Source organism: Haliotis asinina, chromosome 10 (assembly GCF_037392515.1).
Source record: "Haliotis asinina isolate JCU_RB_2024 chromosome 10, JCU_Hal_asi_v2, whole genome shotgun sequence".
NCBI lineage: Eukaryota > Metazoa > Mollusca > Gastropoda > Lepetellida > Haliotidae > Haliotis > Haliotis asinina.
The window spans coordinates 12,757,880-12,769,173 of record NC_090289.1 but is presented as its reverse complement, the minus strand read 5'-3'; the positions used below and the strand labels follow the sequence as shown (position 1 = coordinate 12,769,173).

The 11,294-nt window shown below is 40.8% G+C and overlaps 1 protein-coding gene across 1 annotated transcript; it reads left to right on the top strand.

Moving 5' to 3' along the window:
* The first annotated feature begins 216 nt into the window (after positions 1-216).
* LOC137298214 (iron-sulfur cluster transfer protein NUBPL-like) lies at positions 217-10,181 on the top strand. The gene is made up of 10 exons (XM_067830385.1): positions 217-366; positions 871-1,024; positions 2,017-2,051; positions 3,758-3,848; positions 4,232-4,271; positions 5,117-5,207; positions 5,336-5,429; positions 6,430-6,636; positions 7,043-7,125; positions 7,660-10,181. Exons 1-10 carry the CDS (start codon positions 277-279, stop codon positions 7,714-7,716), a joined length of 942 nt encoding a protein of 313 aa, XP_067686486.1. The 5' UTR covers positions 217-276; the 3' UTR covers positions 7,717-10,181.
* Positions 10,182-11,294: the final 1,113 nt, after the last annotated feature.

Sequence of the window (11,294 nt, the reverse complement as noted above, 5' to 3'; positions counted from 1 at the left end):
GCGATTATACACAGGATTTTACTAGCGCTTCATCTGACGTTATGATAACAGGCATAAGACATTTCTGTGTCATTTGACAAGAATATATAAGTAATATCTCAGTATATATCCTGTACTTGGATACTCTTTGCGTATATGTGGCATATGGATAGTATACATTGTGTCGCAATAATTATCATTTTCCGTTTTCTTTCAATTTCGTTTTCTACTTCATTCTTTTTGCGTCTCCACGTTTGAAGAGCTCCACAACAAAACAACACGTGTTTGTGCGACAGAATGTTGTTCCTCAAGACTTTTAGATGTCTGACGAGAAGAAATGTCAGTGGCACGTGGATAAGACTATTTTCAACTCACGACAATCCATTTGTAAGTTTTACAGTGCATAATTGTCGTGACTTTGAGAAGGGCTTTCAAAATCAGAGAGAAACTGTCATATCTCGCTCACAGTTAGAATATATACAGTCGCTAGCTCTACAACGATATTTTACCCGATGCTAGGTTGTCGCGTCCTGTATTTCGTAATAGTCACACAGATCAAAATCACTCTTTACTTTCACACCACGTTCATATGTTTCTGTACAAAATATATTTATACAGTTAACAACAACTTCTGAACGTCAACATGATGTGTAGGTGTTAAATGTGAACTAAAGATTATTCTGTTTCTACATAAACTAGGTTTCTGTCCAGTCTGTGTGGAGGGACTGGGGAACTTTCCACCTTTCTATCATAAAAGGTCCGTGAAACTATAATGTCTGTTCTCATTTTATCTTAAGTACATGTAATAATCATAACTAGTCTCTCCATGCCTATTGCCATACTCACTTACTCATTACCATGTCGCCATCACAAAGATCACATTATTTTCAGGGCATTCCTCCTTCATCGAAGAAAAAATCACAAGAGGAACTGAGAAGAGAACATATGGCTCGAGGGTTGCCACAGAAACGTCAGATTGATGGAGTGAAACATGTCATTGTTGTTGCATCAGGAAAAGGAGGGGTTGGAAAATCAACAACAGCAGGTAAGGCTCACGGTATCCCAATATTGCATAGATTGATGTTCATGCTGTTGATCACTGCATTGTCTTGCCCAGACTCAAATGGTAACAGACCACTATCATATAGCTTAAATACTGCCGAGTGCAGGGTAAATAATAAGCAAGACCAACAAGGTAGGACAGGATCAATCATGGTGTTATTTTCCTTCCTACTTCCCAACTGTTACACAATGTAATATACTGATAAAGGTACATATAGACACAACATCAATTAAATGACAAATAAACCAAAGCACAGAATAAATATAACAGAACAGAGATGATTACTTTATAAAGCGTACCTATGGAACGCACCAGAAAGACAGTACAGTTTATATTTACAGTCCGTTCAACTTCATTTGAGACCGTTGAATTGCTCACCCATACTAAATCTAATAATTGCAATAAAACCAAATAAAATCAATGGACCAACTCTTTATAATTTGCATCAAAATTTTGGACATGAATTAAGAATTTGTTTAACAAATGATCATTATGTTGTTGTCACTTGTCGCCATCTTATACATTGCGGTACCATTTGCTGGTAGAACAGCCAGGTGTGTGAGTTGCGCCTGTGAAATTGAAATTTCTCTACACACACTTGTTGATTATCTGGGTGTTCTGTCAGCAGGTGGTCCCCTCAGGTCATAGGTTTGGGTGCATGGGTAGGAAATATGGACAGGTCCCAGCCCTAATTTTCATCACTGACCTCGCATGTGCTGTAATATGCACAGCTGTGAGGTCAAGGCCAGACACCCAATGTAGCTGCAGCTGTAAGTGTACAGGAAAAACCCATACAGTAACTAATGGCTACACCTTGGACAACTGTTTTCAGGGATAGTCATTAAATAGACAATTTGAGAATGATAATGGTGACACTCAGTACATAGCAATAATGCTTACTGACTATAGTGACAGTATCTTGGGCTTGCATGATGGCTAGTTGTAACATGATATTTTTGTCTCATCTTTTGCAGTGAATCTTGCTCTGGGTATAGCAGCTAATGAACCGGTGAGATGTTTTCATTTTCCTCTTGGGGTAGTCTAATTGGGGTGGTTATTGCAGAAAGTGTTCATATTGCAATCGATATTGCGATTCAAAAGCATATATTGCAATATGTACCGCAATGTATGCAAGAAGTTTCTTTAACAAAAAAATACTAATAATCAAGTTAATGCTGGATTTATTTAAAAAACCAAAAAGACAACAAAATCACTATGGTTGATTAAGCTTTAATAAAAACTTTTAATTAGGCCAAATTAAAAATGTAAATAATATTTGGCACAAATTAAGCAAGAGTCGTCAGAAGATGAAACATCCCGCAGGCCCCCACATATTTGAAAGAACATATCATCTGACAGTTAGTTACTTAAAGTCCAGCTTGATGCAAGCTGTTTCTTTAGACACTCCAAGTCATTTCCATAGAAATCACGAAAATATAAAAACCTAAAATCTGTAAGTAGCAAAATGCACCACATCAAGATCGGCCTCCGGAAAAGAAACCCATCCCTCCCTTTTGAGACCAAGTCCTAAAGTCCAGGAAACCAGGAAAAATAAATGACAAAAATATGCGAATGGCTAAATGCTCCGCTTTGTTACCTGCCTCACATATATGCCAGGTTTTGTTGAAAGAGTGTAAGAAGTTTTTGAGTTGTGCTCTGAAAACGAGGCCTAACCCTCCCTTTTGAGACTAAGTCCAAAACATTTCACAGTCATTTATTTATTTATTTGCTTTTATACACTGACAGAATAATTTCTTTATTATGCATTAATAAACCATGACATTTCGGCATAAATTTCGATTAAATTTTCAGTGAAATTGTAAACATATCCCGCGAAATCTACAGATTCTCTTTCAGACATGTTGCTTTTCAGTATGAGTCAAGAATTAAAAAGAAAGCTTTGGCCATTGGGTTGCATCCATTACACTTTTCAGTTGAATGTTATGGGTTTCTGAATGTTCCAAAATCATGCATTACAAAACTAATAGAACTTCAAAGTCATTTGTCCCATACAGTGTAAAACTTCTAAATCTTCCTCCTAAATTCTAATAGTGAAATCAATGATGTGGCATGAGTGATAAGAATTTGATTTAATTATGGTTCATCATTATATTGTGATTAGCTTGACATCGTGTATTTATTATGGCACAGGTCCAAATTTTCTACCCAGATACCCCACCTCCTATTACCCTACCCTACCCAGGATACCCATTACATTAATTAGTAACATGAAATTTACAAGAAATGGCCATATATTCTTCTTCTCAGAGGCTAAAATATCAAGTTTTTTTAATATTTTAACGATGTATTATATTCAAAAGAAGTGACTGTATATTCTGTCGAAATGTTCAAAGACAATACAATCTTTTAACCATGGAAGATTCAGATGTTACATTATTTAGTGTATTGACGGCATGACCATAACTGGTTTGGGTAAAGAGATGGGTCCCCGGACACAACTCAATACCCATCCATCCCAGGTATCCAGGTTACCCGTCCAAGCCTTGCTATTTATATGTTCTTTAAATTATTTGTTGTTACATGCATGGTAATGGCTTTTTGAATGGAAGACAAATTTCCTTTGCGGGGACAATAAAGTCTCGTCACCTGTCCCCGCCCCACTTTTGGTTTGGACCTGACCAGACCGGACCAGACCAGACCGCTTGTGTGTGTCAGTTACACATAGTTAGTGTTTGTGTCTCATATGTTTTACAGATGAAGGACGTCGGGCTGCTGGATGCTGATGTTTATGGCCCTTCGATACCCAAACTGATGAACCTCCATGGAGAGCCGGAACTCACTACAGGTTGCTATATACGTTAGTCCTTATCAGAAAGATTTCTTTAACATTAACATTTGCATCAGAAGTCCAAGACCTGTGAAGATCTGGTTTGTAATTACTCTTCATAAACCCATGATCATGCTAAAGGGTCTGCGGACTTGGTTAACACATGTCATCATAACCCAGGTGTATACATTGGTGCTTATGACGTTGATCACTGGATTGTCTTGTCAAGACTTGATTATTTACAGACTTCCACCATACAGCTGGAATATGCATTAAACACCATACAAACTTAACCAAAGCAAGTCAAATTTGGTTATTAATAACTTCTCCACAAACGATCCAAGTTGTTGTGTCTGTCTGAGTATCCTTGATACTAAATTGATTGTTATTTCCTTTTGCAGATAATCTGATGAGGCCACTAGTGAATTATGGAATAAAATGGTAATGTATGCGTGACATAAAACATAGTTGTTAATAGTTTTTTAGAAACACTGTGTGAAATAGTTTGTTATGATATTTGATATTTTCATCACATGGGCAAATAGGTAAAGAAATTTGGTAATGTGTGGAATCGAAGGCTGAGTGGGACTTCAGCCATGTCCCCTGTACTCAATGACGGGTGTGAAAGCCAACAAAAGTGGAGATCACATGATCACATGGCAGATTGTGTATAATTATACCTAATTGTGTGGACTGTAGGGCTGTAAAACAACCCATATCCCTTTATGAATTCAGTTCTTTAGTGAATTATCAGAATAGAGTATTCATGATACTTTTTTTAATAATAGAGTGTTTTACTCTGGAGTTTTTCTGTTATTTATCAAAGCCTGATGTAGATAAATAAACTCACTGGAGACAGAATATCACGCCCACAGAATATTTAATTTGATAATCTTGAATTGTGATCTCTGGTCCTTTTCTTGGAAATCACTGTCAACATGGTGAAAACATTTCAAGTATAAATTTGACTCTTTTAATCCACAACACAAGCATTTCTTCCTCATTGACATAGTGACAGATATTCCCATGAGACATATGGTGGCTCCCTCAAAGAATAATGACTGCTGGTCACATCTGAGGTCAACACTTGACAAAAATAAAGAAAGAAAGAAAGAAAGAGAGAACAAAAAGAAAGAAAGAAAAAGTTGAAGAGGGTAGTCAGGCCACTCACTCACTAACTCACTCAATCCCCCGCTCTTGCTTGCTTCTGTTACCATATCTGTGGAGGCTCCCATGGCCCAGGCAGTGGTCCTTGCAAGCCTGACAGTCACATGTGTCTGCTGCAGTATATCCATGGGATTTTTGGTGGAGGAAAATGCAGCCATTGTGTGGAGAGGTTTGATGGTGATGGCAGCCATTGAGAGACTGACCAGGCAAGTGAGTATGGTCATCTGCGCCAAGCTTTCTGTATACTGAATGTCCTTTCCATGTTGTCTGGTACCTTCAACATTTAGCTAAAACAAGTACCACAATGTATATGCTTATTATGATGATTGTTCTTACAGGTCTCTTGGAGCCCACTTGATTACCTGGTCATCGACATGCCACCAGGGACAGGCGACGCCCAATTGTCCATATCACAAAACATCCCAGTCTCAGGTAGAAAGTGACCTGTGAAGGTCCCGGGGTAGAACAGGCCTTCAGCAACCCATGCTTGCCACAAAAGGCAACTATGCTTGTCGTAAGAGGCGACTTACGGGATCAGGTGGTCAGGCTGGCTGACTTGGATGACAGATGTCATCGGTTCCCAATTGTACAGATCGATGCTCATGTTGATCACTGATTTTTCTGGTCCAGACTCGATTATTTACAGACCGCCACCATATAGCTGGAATATTGCTGAGTACGGTGTAAAACTAAACTCACTCACTGACTCAGGTAGAAAGTTTAAAGATCAGAAGAAATCAGTGGGCAGTAAGGTTTCTCCACTCAACTGGATGGTGGAATAATCTTCTGGTTAAAATAATTGCTTGTTCAATTCCCGACATTGGTACAATGCATGAGGGCCTTTTATGATGTGTTTTTACTGGAACATTGCTTGAAATGGCCTAAAGCTCAACTCAAAGGGCTTATGCCTTGCCCCAGTCAGAAAACATTTCTCTTATCTAGAAATATCTCCACTGTCCTCTGCTAAACAATTAACAATTGCAGTAAACCTTTTGTATAACAAACATGCTTATAATGAACTGACAGATGCTACATATTTCTGTCATGAACTCTTGCTCTATGCTTTAGTCGAATTTCCTGTGAACTTAAGACAGATCTTCAGTAACCCATGCTTGCTGAAAGAGGCAACATCCAGGATCAGGTGATCAGGCTAAACGACTTGGTTAACACATGTCATCAGTCCCCAATTGCATTCATTGATGTTCATGCTGTTGATCACTGGATTGTCTGGTTCAGAGACCACCACCATATAGCTGCAATGTTGCATAGTGGTGCATAAAACTAAACTCACTCACAAGCTTTTGTCGAAAGGAAGTTTATGAACTACAGTTATTAGGAACTAATGTTTGTGGTCCCATTGACTTTGTTATGACAATAGTTTACGGCAGTGCTACTCACAGAGTCCTTTCTCATTTGGTTTCCTGTTTAACAGGTGCTGTTGTAGTGACAACACCACAGGACATTGCACTGCAGGATGCACGTCGTGGAGCAGAGATGTTCCGGAAAGTGAATGTCCCTGTGCTGGGCCTGATCCAGAACATGAGCGTCTTTGTGTGTCCCAAGTGCGGACACCCAGAACATATATTCGGGAAAGATGGTGCGGAAGGAATTGCTAGGGAAATGAGCTTAGACATTATTGGCAAGTATCCTGGCAGAGGTCCAGCAACATCAGATTAGGAAATCTGTTATCAAGGCTGGGACAGTGGGGTAGCCCAATGGTTAGAGAGTACACTTGTCACAGCAAAGACCTGGGTTTGATTCCGATATAGGTACATAGGTAACATTTGAAGCCCATTTCTGGTGTTGCTGGAATATTATTAAAAACAGCATAAATCCTCACACACTCAATAGTGACATATTGGATAAGAGGCTGAATTATCAACAGGCTTGTGTCATACTCTTTTGTCAGTTTTGTACAAGAAAGAAATGCAGTGTGGAGATTTGCAGTATATGAGCACCAGTGTTAACATGTAACTTCTTTGATGTAATGTGAAATGGCTTACCATCCACGGATGACTTAATGTAAGGTGACTTACCTTCCACAGGCGACATACCTCTGCACAGGCGCATCCGTGAGCTCTCCGACTCTGGCCAACCTATTGTAATAGCTGAACCAGACAGTCCTCAGGTAACATCCATCCCCTATACTGTTCTGTGGTAAGGTGATCTGAAGCTTGGAGTGTTGATACACCTGTATTACACTGATGCTCGCTCATTCACTCACTCACTCACTCATACAGTAAATAATGTACAAAACCACAGCAGAACCTTGTCATTTTATTTGTTTCTACCTACACTGTGACTGAATGACAGTGGTTAAAACGTCATGTTGAAGGTTGGGTGCACCGTAAGTTTGCCTTGTGATTATGTGTTCACTTATCATGCCGATAACATGTTTTCAATTCCCCACATGGGTACAAAGTGTGAAATCGTTTTCTGCCATCCCCTGCCTTGATATTGCTAGAATATTGTTATAGGTGCGTAAAGCTAAACTGAGAATTTGTCAAGGGAACGCCTTAACTACCGGGCTATCCCACCGCCTCAAAGTGAATGTGAAGCCAGGAAAGGGGGTTTATAAATGTTCTCATAGCTACTGTTAAAAGGGTAAAGCCCAAGTGAAATTTTGTAAAATGTTTTACAAGACCTACTTATTCTTTTACAGGCAGAAGCTTACAGATCTATAGCAAAGACTGTTATAGGGCGCTTACAGGATACATGAGTCGGCCAGATGTTCATCTGATTGGTCTGATGTTACCTTATCGTGGACATTGCCAGTGTAGGAGACAGCCCACTCCGTGTTGTCTACAATAAACTGCAGGCTGTCAGAAATCCAATTGATGTGTGAGCCATAGGGATGTGTATTGGCAACAAGATTCTGTTGCAATATGTTGTGATATAGGTGTCCATATTGTGATACGTTTGTGATATATTTAAGTGTTTGACAGTGAGTGGCACTAATTGTGCATGTCAATCCTACTTTCTCCTGAACATTTGTGTTATGGCTCTGTAAACAGTGAGTGAGTGTGTGAGTGAGTTTAGTTTTACGCCACACTCGGCAATATTCCAGCAATATGGCGGCGGTCTGTAATAATCGAGTCTGGACCAGACAATCCAGTGATCAATGACATGAGCATCGATCTGCGCAGTTATGAACCGATGACATGTGTCAACCAAGTCAGCGAGCCTGACCACCCAATCCCGTTAGTTGCCTCTTACGACAAGCATAGTCGCCTTTTATGGCAAGCATGGGTTGCTGAAGGCCTATTCTACCCCGGGACCTTCACGGGTCTCTGTAAACAATAATCTGAAAGTTAGGCTGCATAGTAATGGGTACTATTTACCTTTTTATACAATTTATTGTATTAAAGGGTGCAGTTTTGTCACTAAATAACAAAGGAAAATATCTGTTGTGAATAAAGATATGTGTAGATTCTAATTGAAACCATACAGATTATCACAAAAACTTCATATATGTTCTTTACCCAAAATACCGGTTCTCGGAAAAACATATTGCAATACGTATCTGTCATGAAGCATATTGCATTAGGTATACCGGTATTACCATGCAGCCCTGGTGAGCCAGAGGCAAAATCTATTCAACTGGATCAATTTCGTTGTGTATGAACAAAACACCTTGATTCCAGGATGTTTACCTCCCGTAGGGAGAGGTTCACAAGTCCATGTATTTATGTGTGGCCTGGCTGATTGTGTGTTGTTGTACAAAGAGATGTGAATTGGTATGGATCGACTCTGCCAATAGTTTTCCTGATTGGATTGTGTACAGGCTGTGATGTAGCTGGAAGATCAGATGAAGCTTGTATATCTTTGTGTAAATATATATGTTACAGTCAACTAGCAGTGTGTGGTAATGTCGGTTACATGTGTCTTCAAGATAATGAGGTTGAAGGACTCTACATATTGCATGTTTTGTCATGGCCAACAGAACATTGATGTCTACTGACTATGAGCCAACCAGTCCTTGTTGGACCCATTAATGCCGAGTGCCAGGCAGGGACCAACATGAACCACAATAAAACATTTTTATGCTACAAATTGATGCTGAGCACCAAAACCTGCAACTTTCAGCTCTCTGCCAGCTGCTCAAACCACTACACCTTAGAGGCACCTTCACAGATTTGGCAACCTGATACAGCTTGTTGGACCCTAAAAATCTAACCAACTTTATGGAACCTTGAACACTTTGACTTACCTTAAGAATTGCTTAAGCATACCTGCAGCACCACCTCAACCTACCTGCAAAACCACCACAACCTACTTGCAGCACCACCTTGACCTGTCTGCATCACCACCTCAGCCTACCTGGAGCACCACCTCGACCTACCTGCATCACCACCTTGACCTACCTGCATCACCACCTTGACCTACCTGCATCACCACCTCGACCTACCTGCAGCACCACCTCAGCCTACCTGCATCACCACCTTGACCTACCTGCAGCACCACCTTGACCTACCTGCAGCACCACCTTGACCTACCTGCAGCACCACCTTGACCTACCTGCAGCACCACCTCAGCCTACCTGCAGCACCACCTTGACCTACCTGCAGCACCACCTTGACCTACCTGCAGCACCACCTTGACCTACCTGCAGCACCACCTTGACCTACCTGCAGCACCACCTCAGCCTACCTGCAGCACCACCTTGACCTACCTGCAGCACCACCTTGACCTACCTGCAGCACCACCTTGACCTACCTGCAGCACCACCTCAGCCTACCTGCATCACCACCTTGACCTACCTGCAGCACCACGTCAGCCTACCTGCATCACCACCTTGACCTACCTGCATCACCACCTCGACCTACCTGCAGCACCACCTTGACTTACCTGTTGTGCCACCTCAACCTACCTGTAAGCACCACATTGACTTAACTGTAGTGCCACCTCAACCCACCTGTAGCACCACCTCAACCTAACAGCAACACCACCTTACCTGCAGCACCACCTCGACCTACCTGGAGCACCACCTCGACCTACCTTAAGCACGGCATCCAACTAACATCAAGGACTTCAATACAGTACTTCTAGGTTATCACTGGCCATCCTGGCCAGTGGAGATGCTAATATTGCATGATGCTCTAAATTGATATTTAGTATGATGTAGTGTAATATAGCATTGCTTCATTCGCATATAAATATGATCATAACAGGTGTTTACTGGTATTGTGTGTGGTCTTCATCATTATATTACACTCTGTAACAGTTGGATAGGTGGAAGTAAATTAACAATAGGATTGGTCCTGCCCAACATTGTTGCTATTGTTTGACTTTTAAGGCTGAACACAACAGTATTCCAGCAATATGACGGCACTCTGTAACTAATCGAGTCTGGACCAGACAATTCAGTGATTAACAACATGAGCATCTGTCTACGCCAGACTACCCAATCCCGTTAGTTGCCTCTTACGACAAACATAGGTTGAACACCTGTTGTAACTGCCACGATTAAGGGTCAGCTATCAGATGTTAGACGTAAGGAGATATTTTGAATATGAAATTCTTAACCTGTTAACTGGACAAAATATACATCCGGATATTTACACTCAAAAGTCAGTGATTTCATTGTTTCTACAAAGAAAGATGCTAAACTGGTATCATGAAAAGGGCTGCGTTGCAATCACGACACTAATGGAAGTAACTAACTTTGGTAGTATAGGAAATAAATGTTTTATTAACGCATTTATTGTGGTAGATTAACAACTCTGAAATGGACATATTTTACAGAAAAAAATGTTAATAGTGAAAGATATATACGTATATTGGCCTGAGACTTCCTGAACCTCTCGAAATCTAAGCTTGTCGCATTTTCTAGTGAGTGAATGTGTGAGTTTAATCTTACGCCACACTGGACAATATTCCAGCTGTACTAAGTCTCCGGTCTGTAAATAATCAAGTCTGAACCAGAAAATCCAGTGATCAACAACATGACCATCTATGTACTCAATTGGGAACCGATGACGTGTCAACCAAGTCAGCGAGCCTGACCACCGTATCCCGTCAGTCGCCTCAAGCAGTGGTTGCATAATACCAATTCTGGAAGTGAGCCTATCCGGGCCACACTTTCTAGACCTGCGTGGGCTTTCCTGGATAGATTTTCTTCGGGATCTGTATGACAGACTATGATTGTGGCATAAGTGGGGATCAGGTTTACATTTGGATTGAGATACAAATAGTATTAAAACCATTCCAAGAAGACAGCTATTTATCAAGTCGGTTCCCCACTCCCTCGCAGCAGCAGTGAGTGCGTGGGATGGGATTCTAAGCCGCCTTTCAAAG